Source organism: Zootoca vivipara, chromosome 17 (genome assembly GCF_963506605.1).
Source record: "Zootoca vivipara chromosome 17, rZooViv1.1, whole genome shotgun sequence".
In the NCBI taxonomy this organism is placed as follows: domain Eukaryota; kingdom Metazoa; phylum Chordata; class Lepidosauria; order Squamata; family Lacertidae; genus Zootoca; species Zootoca vivipara.
Genome location: NC_083292.1, coordinates 37,440,188 through 37,464,306, shown reverse-complemented (window position 1 = coordinate 37,464,306; position 24,119 = coordinate 37,440,188). Strand labels below are relative to the sequence as shown.

The window sequence follows — 24,119 nt, the reverse complement described above, 5'->3', positions numbered from 1 at the left end:
GTTCTCCAGCTGTTTTGGACCAGAACTCCCATCAGTCCTTGCTTGGGGGAATTGTACAAATTAATGGAGGAGAGGGCTATCAAAGTCCATGACAGAGGCTATGCTTTGCTCCCACAGTTGGAGACAGCAATGCTTCTCAATGCCAGTTGCTGGAAACAGCAGGAGGGGAGAGTTGCTCTTGTGCTTGGGTCCAGCATGCAGGTTTCCCTCGGATATCTGGGTGGCCGCTATGAGCACAGGATGCTGGACTAGATGGGCCTGTGGTCTGATCCAACTGGCTCCGCTTACGCTTTTAAAGCTGGAAGCAGGAGGATTGGGCCTTGACTATCCCAAATGGGTCACCTGCGAACTCATTGCGACAATACACCCCTAAACACGAAGGACTGCGCTGCAGCTTCCTTCCACTAGAGGTCGCAGCTCAAAGAACCAAACCTTTTGAGAACTCTTGCGGATTCCTTTCACGTGCATTCCCAGGGGACATTTCCAGACTCTCGCTATTTTGGGGTGGGAGTCCGTCATGCGCCGGTGGTGCAGTTACAGCTGAGCTGGAGGTCTTGTGCAACGAACCCACCCAAAGACCTGAGCTTTTGCGATAAGAAAAGTGATGGGAAGTCACACAGGAGGGTATGTATGTTGCCTTGCTGCAACGTATAATCTAACCTCCTTGCAATCAAAGCGGAGTGAAATCAGCTAAGTAATTGGCTGGTGTCATCTAGCCTCCCTGCAAACAGATGCAGGAGGAGCAGTCTATAGGCAACTCGTCTGAAAGAACTCCAGCTTGCTTGAAGCAGCACCCCATGAAGCCGAACATTGGAGGAAACGGGACGGAAGGACTTTTTCACGCCGTCTGTCGTTAAACTGTGGAACTCGCTTCCGCAGGAGGCAGTGATGGCCAACAACTTAGATTCCTTTTTTAAAAGGACTGGGCAAATTCATGGAGTAGGAGGGGGCTATGCTCAGCCTCCACAGCTGGGGGCAATAATGCTTCTGAATATTAGTTACTGGAAATGGCAGGAGTAGAGAGTGCTCTTGCTTGCTATGAGGTTCCTGCTCTTTGCTATGAGGTTGCTATGTGGTTGCTGCTCTTTGGGCCAATCAGGATGCTGGACTGGGTGAGCCCTCTGGCCTCATCCAGCAGCCAGACTCGTCTGATGTCCTTATGGAACCTCCAGGTCCAGACACAGATTCCTATGTTCTTGGGGCAGTTGGCCCCTGTGAGAATAGGATGTTGGACTAGGGCAGGCATCCCCAAACTGTGGCCCTCCAGATGTTTTGGCCTACAACTCCCATGATCCCTAGCTAACAGGACCAGTGGTCGGGGAAGATGGGAATTGTAGTCCAAAACATCTGGAGGGCCGAAGTTTGGGGATGCCTGGACTAGGGTATAGGATGGCCGGATCCCACAGGTGGTCCTTATTTCCTTCAGTCCTCGGACAAAAACTGGCCGGTCCAATGGTGTGGAAGCATATTGGCAGGGCTCCAGGTTCGACACACACCGAGGCAATCGCTGCTGTCCTTTGATAAGTGAGCCACTCGTGCCCTGTTGAACGAGTGCATCCGGCAGGTGTTGCCTTTCATTCATCACAACAGCCTGCCAGCTGGCAATTTCCACATTTGAAGAGCCCGGCTGCTGGATCGGGATACTGGGCCATCACAGTCCGGTATCCTGTTCTCACAGGGTCCAAATGCCCCTAAGAACCTTGGAATCTAGATAGACTGCCTCTGGACCTGGAGGTTCCATCGCCTTCTGCATACAAACAGACACTGCCACTGAGCAGCTACACTCAGCCCACCCATGATTGCATTCTGACCACACACCACAGGGATTGGTCATTCAGACCTTTGGCTGTATACCTGACCTGATAGGCTCTCTCTTCCACCTAGCCAGGCATTCTCCACCCCCCCCCATGAGCACAGCCTCGTAAGTCCCCACTGTATCTGTTTCCTTACCCTGTAATTTTCAGATCTGCTTTCCCAACCCACCCTCCGCTCTGCTCTGCTCCAGCGACTGAGGTGCCATTGAAAAAGCTAGCCTCCCCCCCCTCCAGGATTTGAGTGTGTTGCGTGGTGTTCTCTGTTCTGAGAACTCTGAGTAATGCTGGGAAAGAAGAAAGAAAAAAACCCTCCACGAAATGAGCTGTTGCTGACAGTACAACGAAGGGCTGCAATTTACATCCGTTTGCCTCGCACGTTAATTTCACAGCCAGCAGAAGGATGTTGCTAAGACCCTGCTGTTTTCAGAAATGGATGTTTGCAGCTTGAGAGTCAGAATATGAGGATTTAAAAAAAAAATTAAGGGAGAAACCTTAAACTTCTGGTGGTGATGGGGATCTTTCAAATTTTCTGGTTAGGTGTAAATGCCAAAATGAGAACGGGGGTGTAGAGTTTGTTTTATTTTAAGAATAAAAGAAGAGCCTGCTGGATCAGGCCAGTGGCCTATCTCGTCTAGCAACCTGTTCTCACAGCAGCCAACCAGGGGGGCCTCAATGTAAACAGGACCTCAGCACAAGGCCACTCTCCCCTCCTCTGCACACCTTCCAGCTTGTCAATATCCTTAAATTGTGGTGCCCAGAACTGGACACAGTATTCCAGGTGTGGTCTGACCAAGGCAGAATAGAGTGGTACTATTACATCCCTTGACCTGGGCACTAGACTTCTGTTGATGCAGCCTAGAATACCGTGTTTCCCACATTTTAAGACACCGTCTTATTGCTTTTTTCCCTCAAAAAACCACAGGGTGGCTTATTTTTGGTGGCATGTCTTATTTTTTTTACGTTATTACAGTTTTTACAGCACCTTAAGGTCTTCTTGGCCGGGCCAGGCTGCTGGCTCGGGGCACTGCTGGGCACTGCGCGCCATGCTGCTGGGCTGTCTGAGCGCTGCTGGGCGCTTTGAGCAGCTGGGCGCTCCGCGCGCTCCAGCAGCCGTTTCCAGGCGGCGGGACGGCGACGGCGAGGCCGCTGGCTCTGGCGCTGAGCTCCGGGGCTGCTCGGCGCTCCGCGCGCTCCAGCAGCCGTTTCCGGGCGGCGGGGCGGCGGGGCGGCGGGGCGGCGGCGGCCGGGTGGAGGCGAGGCCGCTGGCTCTGGCCCTCAGCTCCGGGGCTGCTGGGCGCTCCGCGCGCTCCAGCAGCCATTTCCGGGTGGCGGGGCGGCGGCGGCTGGATGGAGCTGAGGCCGCTTGCTCTGGCGCTCGGCTCCGGGGCCGCTGGGCGCTCCGTGCGCTCCAGCAGCCGTTTCCGGGCGGCGGGACGGCGGCGGCTGGATGGAGCTGAGGCCGCTTGCTCTGGCGCTCGGCTCCGGGGCTGCTGGGCGCTCCGTGCGCTCCAGCAGCCGTTTCCGCGCGGCGGGACGGCGGCGGCTGGATGGAGCTGAGGCCGCTTGCTCTGGCGCTCGGCTCCGGGGCTGCTGGGCGCTCCGTGCGCTCCAGCAGCCGTTTCCGCGCGGCGGGACGGCGGCGGCTGGATGGAGCTGAGGCCGCTTGCTCTGGCGCTCGGCTCCGGGGCTGCTGGGCGCTCCGCGCGCTCCAGCAGCCGGTTCCGGGCGGCGGAACAGCAGGCCTCCTCGGCCAGGCAGAGGCAGGGCCGCTGGCTCCGGTGCTCCTGGGTGCTCCAAGCTGCTGGGCTAGAAACTAGAAACTGGGCTAGAAGCAACAGAGGCCCGGCCGCTGGCTCAGCTCTCCGCCCGCGCTGCTGCAGGCATGGAGATACACTATGTCTTATTTTCGGGGTATGGCTTATCTTTCGCAAATGCTTAAAATTGCTGCCCTGGCTTACTTTATGACTACGTATTAAAAAGGGGGAAACACGGTAGCAATAGCTTCTCTTTTTTTGCTACTGCATCACACTGTTGACTAATGTTCAGCTTGTGGTCCACTAAGACCCCTAGATCCTTTTCGCATGCAATACTGGTAAGCGAACTGCTCACCAACGTACATTTGTGCAGCTGGTTTTTCCTCCCTAAGTACAGAACCTGACATTTGTCGCTAAAGAAATTTGTTTTGTCGCTTGGGCCCAGTTCTCCAATCTATTACGGTAATCTTGAATCCCGGTTCTGTCTTCTGCTGCATTAGCTACCCTTCCAAATTTGGTGTCACCTGCGAATTGAATGAGCGTCCCCTCAATTCCTTCGCCCAAGACGTAGAGCAGCAACGGGGCCCAGGACAGAATCCTGCAGTGCCCCACTTGTCACTTTTCCCCAGGATGACGAGGAACCATTATAGTGGGCACTCTTTGGGTTCGGTCAGTCAAGCAGCTACAAATCTTCCGACACCCTCTTTAAAAGCCTCCAATGAAATCAGAGAATCACAGGATCATAGCTATGAAAGGGACCCTCAAGGGTCATCCCATCCAGCCCCCTGCAGTGCAGGAATCACAGCTAGCAGATCCCCAACAGATGGCCAGCCACCCTCTGTTTAAGAACTTCAAAGGAAAAAGACTGCTCCCCCTTCCGAGGCAATCTGTTCCATTGTCAAATGCCTCTCACCATGAATTTTGCTGATAGGCTGTACAGTTGGAAGGATTTCCCTGGTAGATTGTGGCCCCATCGCAGGCCTCATCCATTAATCTCCCGCACCACTGCCTTTGCTGCCAGCCTAGAGCCCGTTGCCAGCCGTGGACGGATCCTCTCGGTCGAGCCACCTCCTTGGCCCAGCCCAGACATCCATCTCCACTGCCTCCGTGACTCATTCCCAGCCAGCCAAGCGAAGGCAGCCAAATGGCTCCTTTGCCAGGGCTGTTCTTTAAAGATCCTCTCCCTCGAGCGGCAGAAGGAAAAGCTATTAAGTGAGCGATTATCAGCCCTGCACGGATGCTATAATTCCTTGTTACGCTGAGAAAGCAGCCGCTCCGAATCTCCCGGTGGGGTTTTACCGCTCGGAACGGAACCGACACTTCAGAACCACTCTTTAAAATAAAATAAAAGTGGAGAGTGGGTGTGAAGATTATCCAGACCCTCTCTGCTACAGGTGGAGGGTCAAATAATTGGCGTGGGACCGAGAGAGTGGACACAGTAAGCTCAAAACGGAGCGAGGGTTCTAGTCCTCAAGCTATAAGCCTGTTTCCCATTCTGACCTTAACTGACCTCTTAGAATGCTGTCAAGGGAAGCCATGGAAATACTTGATTCAGATATGGGGAAATTATGTGGTGTCGCTGGACTCCCAACTCCCGTCAGCCTCAGCACGGCCCAACGTTCAGGGAAGAGAATGGTGAGACCACATCTGGGGGGGTTCTCCATCCCAAACTTGAGAGCTGAAATTCCAACCGTGCTGCAATGCAGAGGGAGGGAAAGAGGAGCAGGACTAGTCCATCGGTTCAGCTCAGAGAAGCAACCTTTGGTTCTTCCCCAGCTGTCACTTAGCAGCAGAAATGGGAAACAGGTGTATTCCACCGGCTAGACCAACACACACACACACGAACACTTCGCAGAAGAAACCCCTTTATCTTCCAAATGCTTCCAGCATTCAGGATCTTATTTGTGGAAATGTGGATCCTCCGGACTCCCACACTCTCATCTTAGAGTATCCAAAGGCTTGTAGTATACCAAGGGCGCAAGATTTCTGCACCAGGAAAGCAAAAATTAATTCAGAGGACCTGGGCAAACTATGTGGATGAAGTGGATCTGGAGACTTTGTATTGCTTTGGTTTCATGAGTCAGAGAGAGGAGCAAAGAGGTGTTCTATAGCAGTGGCTGAAGACCTCTCTCCCTTTGATGGAAACCTCAATGCTGCTCTTTTGAGCAACAGGGACTAGGAACTTGATTTATTTTTATTTTTTTAAAAAAAAATACAAAGTGGAGTGGTTCTGAGGATGCTGTGAATGCTGAAGTTTCAAAATGTGCTGCTATGTTTTTGTTTGGGGGGATTATCTTCTTTAAAGGCATTGCACTGTAGTGCTGTGTAATATTGCAGTGCATTATATTGTAGTTTCTCAGTTTCAATGTATTATTTTGTAGACCACATAGAGATGGTCTTAAGCAGGGGTCAGCAAACTTTTTCAGCAGGGGGCTGGCCCACTGTCCCTCAGACCTGGGGGGGGGGGCAGACTATATTTTTGGGGAAAATGAACCAATTCCTATGCCCCACAAATAACCCAGATAAGCATTTTAAATAAAAGCTCACATTCTACTCATGTAAAAACACACTGATTCCTGGACGGTCCACGGGCCGGATTTAGAAGGCAACTGGGCCGGATCTGGCCCCTGGGCCTTAGTTTGCCTACCCATGGTTAAGCAAATATTGCCTTGGACCCAGGCTACCTGGAAGATTGCATCTCCCTATACGGACTTGCCCAGATGCCAAAAATCTCAGATGAATCTCTCCCCTTGGTTCCATCAACATCAGAGGCATGGTTGGTGGTGACCCAAGGGACAGAGCCTTTTCTGTGGTTGCCCCAGATTATAGGATTGCCTCCCAAATGAGGTTAGACTGGCTCCCTTCCGCTGGCAGGCTCCTCCTGTTGGACGAGGCAGTGTGGCTATGTATCAAATCCTTCTGACATCAACCAAGGAGCTTCCTTGTTCTGTTTTCTTCCTTCCCCGCCCCGCAACCAGAAAGCTAGGGTGGTGCAGTGGTGAGAGTATAGGACTTGGATCCGGCAGAGATCAGGGTTCAAATCTCAACTTGGCCATGAAGCGCACCCTGGGTGACCTCAGGGGCGGACTTCGGTAATCTCTGGTAGTATGGCAATATGGCGCCCTGAGTGCAGCCAAAAATTGTCACCCCCAAATGGATCTTCTCAATTATGGGTCAATTTTGTGCCCCCTCAGCTCGGCGCCTTGTGCATGGGAACCGCTCACACTGCCCTAAATCCTTGAGGCAGTCACTGCCCCTCAGCTCAACCTACCTCGCAGGGTTGTTGTGGGGAATTCAACGAGGAGGGAGGTAGAACCACATTCGTCACCTTGAGCTCTTTGGAGACAAAAAAGGTGGGACAGAAATGCAAGAAATAAACAAATAACATTTTTTGTTTTGTTTTTTGTTTATAAAAGAAAATGAGATTAATTTAAACACCGCATCCATTTAACCCTTCCTTTCCTCACCATTTAACCTTTCCTTTCCTTCCCCATTCTGGGGACTTTCGAAGGGAATCTACCAGCAAAAAAGCTTTTTTTCCTTTTTTGTTCTGTTCCTCTTTTCACCTTCGCACCACTGGGAAAGAAAGAAAGGAAAACAAACCACACCGTCAGCTGGAACTGCCTAACGAGGCCATTAGTCACTTAGACTCCCCTTGGTGCATTTTGGGGTTAAAACGAGGAAAAAAATATCTCCGAGCCTCGAGAAATCTGAGCTTGGAAAGGTCCTCCAGGACGGAGACAGAAGGTAACTGCGCGCAGGGGGTGGGGAAGAGCCTATTATTTTCTCTCTCCCCCAAATCTGCCCAATTTTGCTTGGTCCTGAACCCCTTACTGCATCCCCCCCACCAACCCCTTCTCTTTTGCCTGCCCGCCCCTCCCTTCCTCTCCCTGCCACAATGGACTCTCCCATCCTCATTCTCCTGGTTGGAAGCTGCAGTGTTAACGTTGCTCCCCCCCCTTTGGTCCTTCCCTCCTCCTGCATCCTGGTTGCAGTAGCATCCTTTGCCGGCTGATGATGAGCGCCTGAGACAGGAGGAGGAGGAGGAGGAGGAGAGCGAGAGCTGTGTCTGGGTACCACAGAGCAGGTAAGCAGGGCTATCGCCTCTCTCTTCCTTAGGTGCCTGCCTGCCTGCCTTTTCCCGCCACCTTGTTGAGGGTGGATGGCATGGCAAAACCACCCCCAAATACACCACCACCACATCTCTCCCTCGGTGTGGCCATTTTGTCCTGGAAAACCTTGCCTTTGGGTTCGGCCTGAATTTCTGCAAGTCTCTCTTCCTCTCTCTCCCGCCTTCCCCCTAGCCAATTTCTTGTGGCATCCTTCATCTTTCTTGGCTGTCAGGCTGGAGAGCAATCGTTGGCCAACGGAAGACGAGGCTTCCTGACTTTGGCATCTCGCTTTTACGGGAGGTTTTATTTATATCTGGCTTTTGCCAAGGAGGGGGGGGGGGGCGGAATATTGAAATTTGGAAGGGCTGAAGTGTGTGCAAACAGAGCAAGGAATGACCTTGGGGGTGTTCAGAATTGCAAATTTGGGGTGTTTAGTGGTAGTGGCTGTTCTTAACTCTGCACTCATCTTTCTGCAGACTGGATTCCCCCCCTCTGTCTTCCCAGGGCCCACCAAATAATTTGATTGTGGGGTGGGGGGCACTCAGGGGAGGTTGTTTCTGATAACCCCCCTGCCCCCCCCGTAACAAAACCCTTGCCACATACACCATCTGTATGAACGGGGTGAGCCTGGAGAACGGATGGCGGAAAGGAAATGCCAGAAATAAAAAATACCGGTCTTTTTTGTCTTTTTCTTTATTTTTTTAAAGAGAGGCTGGATTGTGTGGGATGTGCTGAGGAAGGTTTTAATTTCAGCCTTCTGGAGATGGTTCCCTTATTTAAAAACAAAACAAAACCAGGGCGTTTTGACATTTAGAGGCTGGAATTGAAGCTTATGATATGTCATTCAAGGAAAATGGGACATGCATGGGTTGGGGAGCTTCCGAATTTTGGGAACCTCTCATTCCAGCCCCCCCTTCAGATCTCTTAAAAACTAGTTTACCCCACTGCCTTTGAAAATTGGGGGGTTCGGGAATCTTTCTTTTCCTACGCTAACAAAGCGGGGAGGAGGGATTTCCTAAAGGGGTTCATTACTCTCTCACTCCCCCCCCCCCATCATTTCTAGCCATTTTATATTATTTTAACCTCCCCTCCCAGGTCCCTTGACTCAATAGCATCCCTACAGGGTTTTTTGGGGGGGGGGAATGTTGCTGTGATATTGAAATAAGGTCATTGGACTCCTGGGGGGGGGGAAGCTATGTTTGATCAGCATTTTGGGGGGTGAGGGAGAAGATTGAGACAGATCCTGCCTTCCAAAGATGATTGCAAAACGGATGGAAGAATTGGATGGAGGTTGATGTTGGCTGGGGAGGGGGAGCCCACACAAGACTGTTCCTTCCTTGATGTTTTAATTTTATTGTGTAAGCCAGTTCTTTCCCGGCCAAGTCGGTCAATAGAAACATCTCCTTCCTCTCTCTCTGGTTCTGTGTTGTGTGCTTTTAAATCAGTCATCAGAGGGAGAATACAAATATATGTGTGGGTTGTTTTTTTAAAGCTGTGGTTCAGTGGGTGACCTTGTCAAGCCAAACACCAGGCCCTGCGGATGCTGTGTTTGTCTTCCTTTAATTGTGGTTTTGAAAGTTGGGTTCGATAACGCACAGAGATGGTCACAGAGGACCCACACGCACAAACACATCCCAGCAGAGAAGGAGAGAGCTGGTGCAGGCACCTTTGAATTGGCGTAATTCGGCCTCAGGGGCCCATTCAGGATCCTGAATGTGCAGAGGCAGGGGGGAAACGCACTCGGCACCTTTGGAACTCCCTGCCTATTGATATCAGGCAACCACCTTCATTGCACACATTTCGGTTTCTTTCTGCGTATGTGTTTGTTTCCACTTGTGCACAGGTGCATGTGTGTGTATGTGTGTGCATGCGCCTTGCAGCTAAGGACCCTTCCAGACCACCAGTTTATTCAGCAATCACCCTAAACTTTGGAACTCCCTGCCTATTGATATCATGCAGTGGGGCCTTCTCTGTGCTCTCTTTTGGTTTCTTTCTGAATATGTGTTTATTTCAATATGTGCACAGGTCTCTCTGTGTGTGCCTCTTCAACCAAGGACCTTTTCTATACCACCAGTTTATTCAGAATTCATCCTATATCTTGGAATTCTCTGCCTACTGATATCAGACTTTGAAATCATTGCTGCTAATTTCTTTCCAGTGATAATTTTATGGTTTTATCTTCTTTTTTCTTCTTTTTTGTAAACTGCTTCGAGCTTTTTGTTTGCAGTCAAGAGGTTTATAAATTCTACATAAATAAATGAATAAATATGTTGAGGAGGAGGTGCTGTGACATTCGAAAGGGGTCAGGGAAGGTAAAAACGAACCCCTCTGCACCCGGAATTAATTCAGGCGAGGATAGGGGGACATGGAATCAGAGAATTGGAGGGTTGGAAGGGACCCCCAAAGGTCCTCTAGACCAACCCCCTGCAATGCAGGAATTACAACCAATGCACAGCGTTTACAATGATTTCCCTGCATTGTACTCTCTTTTCAAAACCCGCTTCCGGTCTCTGTGTTACACTTCAGTGTGACCAACGGAGCCCTGGGCGGGGCCATGCAGATTTAAGGGTGGCTGGGTTACAGAGATAGAGAGACAGGTTGAGCTCCAAATGGCTCCCATTGAGTTCCGCGGGACACAAGGCAGACAGGCTGTATGTCACCTGTGGATTTGGAGCAAAAAAACGGGCAGTCTCAACAGCAGGTGGGATTTCCAGACAAAATCAAAACCCTGATGAATGCCAAGGCTTGTCTCTCCAATGCCAGTCTTATGCAGGGCGGACCCACTGAGGTTGACGAGCCTGTCTCACTTCACTAAGCAGGACTTAGTTGGATACCACCTTAAGTTATCAGCTATGAGAGATGGCAGTGGGAGAGCTGGGAGGTGGCTGAGTCCCAGAAAAAAACACCCTGATTCCAGATACAGAGCCACAGTTCCCAAGTAATCAACTTATTTTTTATTTTTTTTATTTCTTGCACTGGTATTCCACCATTTCCCTCCAAGGAGCTCAAGGTGGCACATGCAATTCTTCCCCCCCTCCTCATTTAATCCCCACAACAACCTTTTTCTACCTTTCCCCTTTAACCCCTCTTTTCTACGCTTTTTATTCATTTCTTTTTCTTTCTCTATTTACCCTCCCCCTCCCTTTTGTGTTTTTATTCTATTCAGATAAAAGGCTTGATTTGGTGTTAGTTATATATATTAAAGATATTAAGTTTATATATATATTAAAGATATTAAGTTTATATATATTAAAGATATTAAGTTTATATATATTAAAGATATTAGTTATATATATTAAAGATAGTAAGATATTAAGATATATTAAATATATTAAGTTTTGTATTTTTCTCTAGAAACCTTAATGAATTTTTTTTAATAAAGTAAGTAAATCCCCACAACAACCTTGTGAGGTAGGTGAGACCGAGAGAGGCAGTGACCGGCCCCCAATGCCATGGCCTAAGTCTGCTTTATAACCAAGTGGGGATTCGAACCCGGCAGAGGCGGTTTTAGGGTAGGGCGGCTGATGTGGTTTCACTGGCCGGCTGCCACAACCATGGTGTAGAACGGAGCACAAGGGGCACAAATTTCAGTGTGGCACAAATTCAGGGCCCTGCCGAAATTTGAGATCCCAGTGTCTGCCACTGCTCCTGGTCTCCCAGAGCCTAGTTCAGCACTCTAACCCCCTCTTTTGCACTGGCTCCCCATATATTTCCATATATTTTCTCCACATAATAGAAAGCAAAGTGGTTGTTGGATTTTTGGGGTGCAAACCGCACCTACCATCTTGACAGTAGATGCCTAGGCCTTTTCCTTCCCTCCCCACCCTATGATATGAGGGAGGGGGCCCTTAAAACTCTTTGCCTACATGCCCAGTGTGTGTGTGTGTGTGTGTGTGTGTGTGTGTGTGTGTGTCTGTCTGTCTGTCTGTCTGTCTGTCTGTCTGTCTGTCTGTCTGTCTCTGCAGGATGCTGTCTCACCTACTAGGCCCAGAAGGATGGCAGGCACCTTGCTAGCTAAATACACAGCCCCAACGTTAGCAACTGATAGTCACCCCCCCCCCCCGGCAAACCCAGGATTTATTTTATTTTATTTTTTGTCGAGAGGAGAGGACAGTGTTATGTTCCCATTTTAAAGGCTGGGCAACTGAGGCTGAAGGAGAGGGACATCCTAAGGAAAAGTGGGACATTCCGGGATGAAATCAGAAACCAGGACAGCTTCTCTAAAACACGGACGGATGTCCCTGGAAAAATAGGGGCACTTGGAGGGTCGGTAAAAGGGACCCATTTCTAGGCATCTTTTGACGTCCTCTATGGCACAATCCTGTCCCTGCTCTTACCGTTTGAGTCAGCATTTTCTTCCTCTCGTTCCTCCAGACACCACCCCGTTTTGGATTCCCGTCATCTCCACTAGAAACCCCCTGCGCTTATTTGCATTCCTTGGAAATCAGAATTTCAGCATATATCTCTGAACATCCCTAAAAAGCATGTTTTTATTTGTGAATAGGCAGATGGACATTCGTGGCATTCTTCCCTTTTCTTACCAATCATTTTAATCACTTTATCTTTTTCGTAAACTGCTTTAGGTTTGGTGGGTTTCTTTTTGTTTTAACACCAAGTGGTGTATAAATTTATGGAATAAAAAAATAACCCGCTTTGACCAGAGCTTACAGGGAGAATAGGCCATATGCAGCATTTTATTGAGCATTTGTTCTGATTTTGTTTACAGGGCTGGGCATGCAACGAGCCTCCGCCCCAATTTTCTTATGGGGTTTTGCACGTCTTCCTGTTATGTCATTTGTCCAAACTGCAAAATGTCAGATTCTTTATTATTATTATTATTATTATTATTATTATTAATTTTTTTTTAAGGAATGGATTTGTTGTGCCGCGGTGACAGGGTGAGCCTTGACCCACTTTAATTGTGCAAACCTAAATTTGCAGCGTGTGCTGGTCTCTCTCCCAAGAAACGCCGGCAGCCTGGAGGCACCCCGCCAAAGTCCATTAAAAGTTTATTTATTCATTCACTGTCTTCATATCCTACCTCCCCCCTCAAGGTAGCGTACATGGTTCTTCCCCTCCTTGAGTATCTTCCACAACAACCCTGTGAGGTAGGCCAGGCTGAGAGGCAGTGACCGGCACCTAGTGAGCCTTGTGGCCGAGTGCGGGATTTGAACCCTGGTCTCCCAGGCTTTAGCCTGACACTCTAACCACTACGCCACGCTAGCTTCCCAGTAACTCTAGAGTTACTAGCCAAGACATACTATCCCTCTGGCTCAAACCATACCTGCTGTTCCACCTGTTCCCCAAGTAGCAGAAAGCCCCTGGGACCAGGGATTTGGCCTCCGGCCTGTCTGTAATTATTTAGTTTATTTACATGTGGACAACTTTGGTCTCGTTGGAGGCAGACGGCTTGTGCTCATAGCAGGCAAGAGACCCACTGCCCCACATTGGATCATGAGAGAAAACGAGAGACATGCAGAGAGGATTTCCTAGTAAATGATCTCTCAGCTCTCTGATCTCTCTCCATCTTGCTTGGTGCCCGTCTGTTCCCCAAACTGCAATTTCTTCTACATGGAAGCTTTGCTTTGGCAGCCCAGCTCCACCGGGGCTGCGCTCACTTCAGCTGTCACCTGGGGGAAGCTGCCTTGGTAGGAGAGATAGGAAGCAGAAATTTCATTTCATTAGCTTTAAGAACATAAGGAGAGCCTGCAGGATCAGGCCAAAGTGCCCCCCGTCTGGTTCAGCCTCCTGTTCTGACAGTGACCACAGGATTCGAATATAAGACCGCTCTCCCCTCTCGGGGTTTCCAGCGACTGGTATTCAGGAGCATTTACTGTGGAGGCAGAGCATAGTCTTCATAGCCAGCAGCCATTGATAGCCTTCCATGAATTAGTCCTGCCCTCTTTTGAAGCCATCTAGATTAGTGCCCATCACTGCTTCATGTGGGAGAGAGTTCCAAAGTTTAACTCTGCGCTGCATGAAGAAGGACTTCCTTTTATCTATCCTAAATCTTCCCATATTTACCTTCAATGGATGTCCAGGAATTCTAGTGTTTTGATAGAGGGAGAAGAACTTCTCATTGGCACCTCCCGTTTTCTCTGAATGAACTGGACCAGCTTCTCCTTAGAGGAACAAATATTTAGAAACCAGTGCCTGAGTTTTGATTTTTTAAAATTATTTTTTCATAGAATCCTAGCATTGTAGAGTTGGAAGGGACCCTGAGGATCATCTAGCCCAACCCCCCCCCACAGCTGTCCCATACAGGGATCGAATCTGCAACCTTGGCCTTATCAGCGCCACGCTCTAGCCAACTGAGCTCTCAGTCTTCGTGTGTCATTCTTTTCCAGAATGGAAGGCTGTGTAGGCAGGGACTTTATTGTTTTGAGTGTATGTAAGCCAGTCTGGGAGCTTTTTTGGCTGAACAGCGAGGTTCAACTGCTCTAGATAGATAGATAGATAGATAGATAGATAGATAGATAGATAAGGCATATCTGTAGTTGACCATAGTGAATCCTTTGGTTCGGGCCCTCCTGACCTCTCCAAATATCTCTGCCATCCCAGGGATGATCTATTCCCAACCTAACACCCCCTAGACGATCTTCTTGGACTACAACTCCCATCAAGCCCCCAGATAGTATGGGTGTGCCAGAGCAGGCAGTTTTGCCACTGGGGGCTGATGGGAGTTGTAGTCCAAAATCCTGTAGGGTGTGCTATCATAGAATCACTGAATTGCAGAGTTGGAAGGGACCTTGAGGGTCATCCAGTCCAACCCCCTGCAATGCTCAAGTTTTGCCCAACGTGGGGCTTGAACCCACGACCCCAAGATTAAGAGTCTCATGCTTCAGCGACTTAGCTATCCCTTTCTGGCCCATTAAACTCTGGTTTCCCGAGCAAAAGATATGGCTGGCTCTACTTGGCTAGTATCCATGACGGCCTGGAAATGGGGGCACGACCAACGGGAAAAGGCATATTCTAGTTAAAGATGTCTGGTTCTCTGGAAACAGTTTCGACTCACCACAGGCATTCAAGCTTAAAAAACCAACCAACCCACCTTATATATATCCACACTCAGAAATCCATTCATGCATATACAGGTGGTGCAATTGGTCAGGGCACCTGGCTGTTAAACAAATGGTTATTGGTTCAAGCCCACGCAGGGATGGCTATGGGCAGGATTCCTGCAAATGCAGGGGGTTGGACTAGATGATCCTCGGGGTCGCTTCCAACTCTACAATCCCATGATTCTATGATATACTTCTCGTTCAGTTATTAGAGACATGTAAATGGGAACATAACAAATCAGAAAGGTGTATTCTGCTCCAAGATTCACCGGCTGGTCCTTTCAGCTTGCTACGGGCGACCGGACAAGTGTCTGTTTTTGTTTTTTGTTTGTTTTAAAAAGCCTTGTATACATCCATACGCAGACATCTGTTCATGCATAACCTGCCTGTTTCTCTTCCTACCAGACATGCTTCTGCTACCAGTGCTTAAAAATAGCATCCTATTTCGAGCAGAGGAGAGAGAGAGAGAGAGAGAGAGAGAGAGAGAGAGAGAGAGCAGGGTTGCTTGGCAAACTGTGGGATGCTTGCATTCATCCTCGTAAATCCCTTCCCCGACTCCCCTTGCTTCCCCTCTTCCCTGGGGCAGGCGATTATAAAAAAAAAGTGGGACCGAGATTTTTCAAACCAGTTGGTTGGTCTATTTTAAAATCAAAATAAAAATCCATTTCATGGACCACAGGATTTATCAGTGACGTGTTTTCTCGTGTTTCCTCCCCTCCTCATTTCCATTTTAGTTTCATCTGGTTATTGATAAGCGAAAGTCCTAAGTGCTCAGCTGTCTAGAAACAGGGGGATGCCCTCCAAGGAGGGGCAACAAATGTTTTGACAAAATAATGAAGGAGAGGGCTATCCGTGGGTGCTAACCATGATGGCTGCGCTCTGCCTCCACCTTTGGAAGCAGCAATGCTTGTGAAGGCCAGTTGCTGGAAGCCATGAGAGGGGAGAGGGTGGTCAGATCCTGCTCACGGGCTTCCCTTTGGGGGAACTGGGCGGTGGGTGCCATGGGCCTGATTCAGCAGGGCTGTTATTATGTAAGGATGTCTGGAAGAATGGTAAAGTCTCAGGCAATGTTCACGTAACAGCCGATTTTATTGGCTTGCCCCCTTTCCGTAGTTGTACCCATGCTCAAGGTGGCTTAACAGCACGAACGAAAATCACATAATTATTAGCATAGCAAAAGTAATAACAGGCTATGAATAAAACATCAAAAAGTACACAGCCAAATCAAACAATTTCCACGTAAACCACAAGATGTAAAATAGAGATACAAAAAGGGATTATCAAAAGAAGCAACAAACTCCACCACCACAACCACAAAAATCCCAATTTATTTATTTTATGGCTTTTCTACTGCACCCTTTTCTCCAAGGAACTCAAGGTAGTGTATATGGATCTCCCCTCCCCTCCATTTAATCCTCACGACAACCCTGCGAGGTCAGTTAAGTGGGGTAATTCTCTCCCAGGTCCTTCTTGTCATTTAACCCCCCCAAACAACAACCCTGTGAGGTAGGTCAGGCTGAGAGACAGTGTCTGGCTGAAGGTCAGACGCAGTGAGCTTCATGGCTGAGTGTGTGGGATTTGAGCCGTGGTCTCTCCCAGTTCTTAGGCCAATGCTCTAACCACTACACAACACTGCCTCTTTGTTTCAATCTGGACCTTCCCCTGTGTAAAGGTTGACATTGAACAAGGCTGTGGAAAGATCTTCCCAGCTTCTCCCTTTCGGGTGCTGTTTGGCTCCCAGCCCGGGTGCCTGTCGCTGTGAGCCTGATGCAAACATCTTGGATAAACGCTGCCGCTTAATTTGAATAAAATATAAGGCTTGTGATGGGCTGCCTGGCTTCACTGTTCACTTGTAACATCTGTGGCCGTATTGTTGCTGGACTCCAATGCCCATCGGTCTTAGCAGTGAACATAGCCAATGGCCAGGAGTTGGGATCCAGCAATATCTGGAAGGCTTGAAGGAGAGACAATGCAGAGGACATATGAGAGCCATCTTCAAATATCTGAAGGCCTGCCCCCTGGAAGATGGAGCAAGCGTGGCTGTTGCAGAGGGCAGGATCTGAACTGATCGATTCAAATGGCAAGAAAGAAGATTCCGACTCAACCTTGGAAAGAACTTTCTGAAGGTTGCTCAACAGTGGAACAGACTCCCTTGGAAGGTGGTGGACTCTCCTTCCTTGGAGGTTTTTAAGCAGAGGTTGGGTGGCCATCTGCCAGGGATTCCTTAGCTGTGATTCCTGCATTCCACGGGGTTGGACTAGATGACCCTCGGGGTCCCTTCCAACTCTACAATTCTATGATTATCTGTTCTTCTGAGTAATAGTGAGGGCTCTTGTCTCCATGAGTGGGCTGTGGACTTCCCGGAGGAATCTGCCCACTCTGAGAAGACTGCCTGTGCTACAAGTCAATTGACATATCCCTACCATTCAAATACTTCTCACTGTACCTCCCCGCTCTCCAAAACACACACACACACAGACACACAGACACACAGACACACACACACCAAACCCACCCTTCTGCTAAAATGAAAACTCCAGAGTCAGCTTTATTTACAACGGCTGAGTTTTCACAGTTCAGGAGTGCAGTGCCATAGTTCACGAATAACAAGCATATTAAAAATATACAGCGACAGGTTTATTTCTCCCGTGCCGCAGCAAGCGCTTCATTGCCTGAGCCTTTTCATTCTGGCAAATTGCGGGCTTGATTTGTTTTTGGAAATTGGGCTTGCCTGCTGCCTGTTGGGGGATGTTAAAACGCTTACTCCCCTGCACAAAGAACAGATGCCCTTAACACAGGGAGGGGGGCATTCTCATTCAATGCCCAGGGTTGGGTTTTGTGTGTGTGTGTGTGTGTGGGGTCCATCCTATGTTATTAACATAGGAAGAGTCCTGTTGGATTAGGCCAAAGGGGGCCCATCTGGTCCAGCATCCTGTTCTCACAGTTGCCAAACCAGATGCTGCTGAGAAACCCTCAAATGGGACCTGAGCACAAGGACAACACTCTCCTCTCCTGTGGCTTCCAGCAACTGGTATTCAGAGCTGTTGGCCACCCCTGCTTCATGTGGGAGGGAGTTCCATAGTTTAACTGTGTGTTGGAGATATTCTTTTTTGGGGGTGGGGGGCCGGGGATAAGTCTGGAGCTTTCAAAAAATGCACTCAGCACTGCCAGCTAGTTCCACGCAAAGGTGGAATAATTTTTTCCTCACACAGGCTCTTGTTATGTTCTGATGTAGCCAGATCCACTAAATCCACATTCCTCCTTTGGCCAGTTTGGCCATGCTAGTTTGATTTACAGGCTCCCTTCTGTATGAATTTGCTCCCGTCCTTCGTTCCATGTCTGAAGTGTTCCAGTTTTTGCTTTGTCGTCCTTGCAGGCCCATCTCCACCCACGCAGAAGGAGCGACTCCCTCCACTGGCCCGTTGGCTCCCCAAAGGCAAGCTTGGATTTAGACGGATGGGGGCTTCAGCCTGGCAGAGGGCAGCCCTCGAAGTGGCTCTCACCCGCCTGCTGGAAGGCCTCAAGTTAGCCTTGTAATTTGGGTGGATAACCATCCAAAGGGAAGGAGCTATCCGCCCTTTTTTGGGTGCTGAACTGAGAAGACTCTGTAAGCTTAGTCCTCTGGAGTGCATTTCTCTGCCAACAAAGGGAAGGAGCTGTCCACACTTTCTGGGTGCTGAACTGGGAAGACCCTGCAGATCTCTCTTATTCCGAAGGAAGGAGCTGTCCACCTATTCTGGGTGCTGAACTGAGAAGACCTCCTGAGCATATTCCTCTCCCTTTGACCTCCAAAGCCAGAAAACCATGGATGAAGGTTTCAGAGACCGGACCGCCTTCATCCGCGGGGCGAAAGACATTGCCAAGGAAGTGAAGAAGCACGCCACCAAGAAGGTAGGCAAAGGGGTGGACCGGGTGCAGGATGAGTACACGAAGCGTTCCTACGCCCGCTTCGAAGAGGACGACGACGATGAGGACTACCAGCCCCAGGACGGCTACTATCGTGGGGAGCCGGCAGTGGACGACGAGGGGGCCTCTAGTGATGCTACCGAGGGCCATGACGAGGACGATGAAATCTATGAAGGAGAGTACCAGGGCATCCCCCGGAATGACTCCCTCAAGAGTGGGGACCACTTGACGGCCAACCAGGAGGTGGTGAGCGAGTTCAGGGACTTTGATGACCTGGAAGGGGAGAAGAAGAAGGAGAAGGAAGAGCTGGCCCAGCAGTATGAGCTGATCCTCCAGGAATGTGGACACGGGAGGTTCCAGTGGACTCTATACTTTGTGCTGGGGCTGGCCCTCATGGCTGATGGGGTGGAGATCTTCGTGGTGGGCTTTGTCCTTCCCAGCGCCGAGAAGGACATGTGCTTGTCGGACTCCAATAAAGGCATGCTGGGTAAGTCCCCCCAACCAAGGAGAAAATGGGCTGCTGGTGGGGGTGGCAGCTTGATGTTGGATTGAAGGGGCTAGGACATAGGTTGGCATTTATGGGTACGCTGCCTTCCAGACAACTCCACCTGCCCCAAGATAGCACACAAGTGTGAAATTCAAGTTTGAAAAAGCCTCATTGACAGTCTCTATAAACTGTTTGCATGGGTTTTAGGCAGAGGGTAAGCTGGGTGACCCTAGCACAGGGATACCCAACATGGTGCCCTCTAGGGGTTGGTGAACTACAGCTCCCATCCGTCCAAAACAGAGTGACTAAGAGTCAAGGATGACGGGAGTCATAGTCCAACAGCATCTGTAAGTCAACCCGCTGGCTATCCCCGTTTCTAGCACAAATGCAGGGACACTTGCCGTGCTGTGTCTTGAGTAACAGCCTCAGTAGGATGGTGATGAGGTCTCAGCAGCACCCTGGACAGCTCCATGCAGTGATGCATGAGAGCAAAGCTTGGATGTTGTTTCAGCACCAGCCAAACGGATACATAAACAGGCAACTCTATCTGAGCAGCTAGCCCCGCCTTCTGTGGGAGGAGCCTCTTTATTTAAAGAGGCGCAAGCTGTTTTAGCAGACATCAACTCCAACAGAGCAGGGGAGGGTGAGGTTTTGCTTGGGGCTTTAGAGCAGTAGCTAGAGGAGAGCACCACCATCTCCTTGGGCTGAATGGCTACCGGCCCAACAGCCTCCTCTTGTGCAAGGGGTTCTTCTGGTTCAGTGTGCACATCTGGGGGCAGGGTTAGGGGAATTCCCTCTCCCACTCCACCCCTCTGCCTCATCCCCTGAAGGAGAAGTGCTAGTGGTGGTGTAGCAGTTAGGGTGTCGGACCAGGAACAGGGAGAGACCAGGGTTCAAATCCCCAACTTGGAGAGGAATGAAGCTCACTGGGTATGACCTTGTGCCTGTCGCTGCCTCTCAGCCTAACCTACCTTACTGGGTTGTTGTGAGGATTAAATGAGAAGGGAGAACCACGTACCGCACCTTGAGCTCCTTGGAGAAAAAGGTGGGAGAGAAATACAATACAATAAATTCAAATAAGGGGAGCTTGATCCCAGGAACGTGACACTGCGGAGAGGAGGACACTCAGTCGAAGCATGGCTGGTTCTGAAACAACATCCAAACTCTGGTCTTACCATTAGACAGAGTGAGTCAGCAGATGTTGGGCAGTCTGCGTGTGAGTGATGAGGTTTCTAATTAATTGTAAACACTCCTCTACATGGGATCCCCTCTCTCCTGCCTCTTAACAATAAAAACCTGTAGTGAGCTAGGACTTCAAGGAGACATTGGCTTTGTATAGCCGTCCATTTGATGTGGTAACTTACTACATTCAGGGCATTCTTGTTTTGGTTTTTACATGGGAAGTGCTCTGAAATCATAGACACCCTCTACTCCACATGGAGTTCAAAGCAGCTCATCCTGAACCCTGAACTGCCTTCAAGTGCCAGGATGTTAAACAGTCTGGACACAGGCTGAGACACAGTCTGGAGTATGGAATTCGCTGCCGCATAATGTATCAATGGGCAGAAAAATTGATGGAGGAAAAGGCTGCTGATGGCTACTAGCCGTGATGGTGAAGTTCTGCCTCCTCTCTCGGGGGCATCAGCTGCAAATCACAGATGGGGAGAGCGTGGCTGTTGCACTCAGGTCCTGCCTATGCGCTTCCCAGGAGAGCCATCTGGTTGACCGCTGTGAGAACAGGGCAAGGGGCAAGGGGGGGAGCCATTTGCCTAATCCACCAGGCCCTTTTCACGTCCCTATGGAGCCTCCAGGCCCAGAGACAGTCTATCTAAACTCTTAGATTCTTAGGGGCATTTGGCCACTGTGAGAACAGGCAGTTGGATTTGACGGGCCTCCTTTGGCCCGATGGCTTTAGAAAGGAGATTAGACAAATTCACCAGAGGAGGATGAGGCCACTTGCCACAATGGCTGTTGGAGGCAGCATGCCTCTGAATACCAGTTTCTGGGAGTAACCAATGGGGAGAGGGCTCTCATACTCAAGTCCCCGCTTGCGGGATTCCCCATTTGGGCATGTGGTTGGCCACTGTGAGAACAGGATGCTGGACTAGATGGGCCCCTTCAGCCTGATTCAGCAGCTGTGTTTTTCATCATCATCATCATAATAATAATAATAATAATAATAATAATAATAATACCCCGCCCAACTGGCTGGGTCTCCCAAGCCACTCTGGGCGGCTTCCAACAGGAAAATAGAACACAGTAATCTATTAAACATTAAAAGCCTCCCCGAACAGGGCTGCCTTCAGATGTCTTCTAAAAGTCTGGTAGTTGTTTTCCTTTTTGACATCTGTTGAGAGGGCGTTCCACAGGGTAGGCGCCACCACCGAGAAGGCCCTCTGCCTAGTTCCCTGCAACTTGGCTTCTCGCAACGAGGGAACCGCCAGAAGGCCCTCGGTGCTAGACCTCAGTGTCCAAGCAGAATGATGGAGGTGGAGACGCTCCTTCAGGGGAGGGTCATTATAGAACCTCCAGGTTCAGAGGCATTCTATCTGGACTCCTAGGTTCTTTGGTGCATTTGGCCTCTGTGAGAACAGGATGCTGGACTAGGCAGGCCCCCTTGGGCAGCTGATCCAGCATCTGGGCTCTTCTGATGTTCCTTTGACGTCAGTGCCTTCTCCTTGTCAAGCTCGCTTATTACACGAAGGATTGTGGGACTTTTAACATCACCGTTGACTATTTATTGCATTGGCAACCCATTCCTTAGCATGCAGGATCCAAGCGTGGAAGACCGCATTTCATTAAGCTGCAATAATGCAGTTCATTAAAACACAAGGCAGCCACCAACCCCAAGAACCTAGTAGAAGCACAGTAAACATCACCCGCATCTTAAAAAACGATAAATGCAATCGTTTATTGCAATCACGCAATCGATTATTGCAATCACGCAATAATGCTTCGGCAAACAGATCGGACCTCACAGCAACCATTTTTCGATGGCCTGGACTGAAAGGTGGAGAACCCCGTAGAATCACGATGACAACAAAAAAAAATATCGTAGCCTTAATCCCTAACTCGGCCATCTCATGCGGCAAAACTGGCTTGAAGCAGGGGGACGTCGCTGCATGCTCAGAGGCCAGACTGAAGCCTCACCCGCTGCAATCCTGGGAGGAAGGGGGCGAATTGGGCCCGGCCGAGTTTTGCACTGGTGTGATCAGTCCGGATTTCTGCTCCAGGCTTGAGAGCGGAATGCGGCAAGGTTGTGACTCATCGCCTCCTCTCTCTCTCTCTCTCTCTCTCGATCCCCCCTCCCCATTCCTAATTTAGGAATAATGTGTCAGAATCACAGTGGCCCCCGAGCTTATCTCCCTGCTTCACAAGGCACTGCGGAGGCCCTGGTTGCTGTGGCGGAAAGGCTTAGGCAGGATTATATCCCACTGAAAAGGAACTGTGGTGGGAGGGCGGGGGAGCAGAGGAAACCGTGCTTTTCTGCGGGGGCGCCAAAGTGAGGAGGGCCTACGGGGGCGATGTGCATGGGTGTGTGTGGGGGGAACGCTGGCATTTCGAGGCAAAACTGACACCGGCTTTTCCGTACAGACTGCACTGCGGCAAGGCTGTTGTCCCCTGCCGAATGCCTGCGGAGACTGGACGCCACATTCCCACAGGCCCCCAAATCGGGGGGGGGTCCCCTTTGGCCTGGAGGCTATGGAGAGAGAGAGAGAGAGAGAGAGAGAGTCTGCACTGTCTCTCTGTTCATAGAATCGTAGAAGCGAGTCAGAGCAATGGGGCCCATCTAGGCCAGTATTGTCTGCTCGGCCTGGCAACAGCTCTCCGTCATTTTGGAGACAGACTGTTTCCCAGCGCTTACCTGGAGAGGCCACTGGGGATTGGACCCAGGACTGAGCCACAGCCCTTACCCTAAAAAGCAATATTCTAGTCCTCATGGTTCCAAGCAAAGGGGCTGATTTAAAATAGGAACAAGAGAAGCTGCCTTATACCTAATCCGACCATTGGCGCATCCAGTTCAGTGTTGCCTACACTTGCTGGCAGCAGCTCTCTGGGTTTCCAGCTCTGCCCAGAGATGCTGGGGATCGAAGCCGCATGCAGCCTTTCCTCTAAAAAATAAGCTAAGATCCCAGTCCTCACAGTTCTGATTGAAGGACTGGTTTAAATAGGAACCTGCCAACATCTTTTTGGAAGCCTGAGCTTTGGCATCCCTTGCAGATCGGGGCCAAGTCAGCCACAGCTCCCCCTTGCCAAAGATCCACAGAGAAAGCCTGTGCTTCAAGCCATCACTAACTTGGCCTGGCAGCAACTGGGAATCCTCTTGGGATTCTTTCTGCCTGCTCTCCATCACCTCCTCCTCCTCCTCCGTCTTCTCTTCCTGAACTCGGAGCGTCCTCGACCGAAGATGACCCGCTTGCGTTCTTGCCAGGGAGCAGATGCCGGGAATAGCTGGCTCTAAAGCAGGGAGAGTTGGATGGATGGCGATTCCTCTCCTTCTGTCAAGCGATGTGGCTGAACGGGGAGAATTGTTTAACCAGTTGGGGGGCTGCTGTGTTGGCTTGCCCTTATCACCCCATCAGCAGAGATCACAAACAGGTTGTGTCCCGCGTAGTCGGGCAACTGACCTGTCAGTCACCTGGTGTCACAAGGACGGTGTGCTTTTCCTTTGCCTGCCCCATTGGAAATCAAACCACCCCAGCAAAGGAACAGCGCCTTGGAGATACTGGCGACCAGCTGATTGACAGGAGACCCCGCCATCCTAGCAGGTGATGTAAGCCAATGACCCATCTGGTCCAGCATCTTGCTCTCACAGTGGCCAACCAGATGCGTCTTTTGGGAAACTCGCAAGCAAGACCTGAGCACAAGAGCTCTTGTGTCAACACAGTCTGTCAACACAGACAAGTTACAGTCAATATTTTCCTCCAAGTGGTCAGCCTCAAACTGAAGCCAGTGGTGTCGTAATGGGGGGGGCGCGCACAGCC

General features: G+C 50.0%; 1 protein-coding gene across 2 annotated transcripts in view; it reads left to right on the top strand.

Annotated features, from left to right (window-relative positions):
- The first annotated feature begins 18,124 nt into the window (after positions 1 to 18,124).
- SV2A (synaptic vesicle glycoprotein 2A) overlaps positions 18,125 to 24,119 on the top strand; it is a 32,289-nt gene continuing 26,294 nt past the window's right edge. For both annotated transcript variants that reach the window (XM_035098450.2, XM_035098449.2), the window contains exon 1: positions 18,125 to 19,134. In XM_035098450.2, coding sequence (XP_034954341.1) covers positions 18,546 to 19,134 — 589 coding nt within the window. In that variant the 5' untranslated portion in view covers positions 18,125 to 18,545. The remainder of the gene's footprint in view (positions 19,135 to 24,119) is intronic.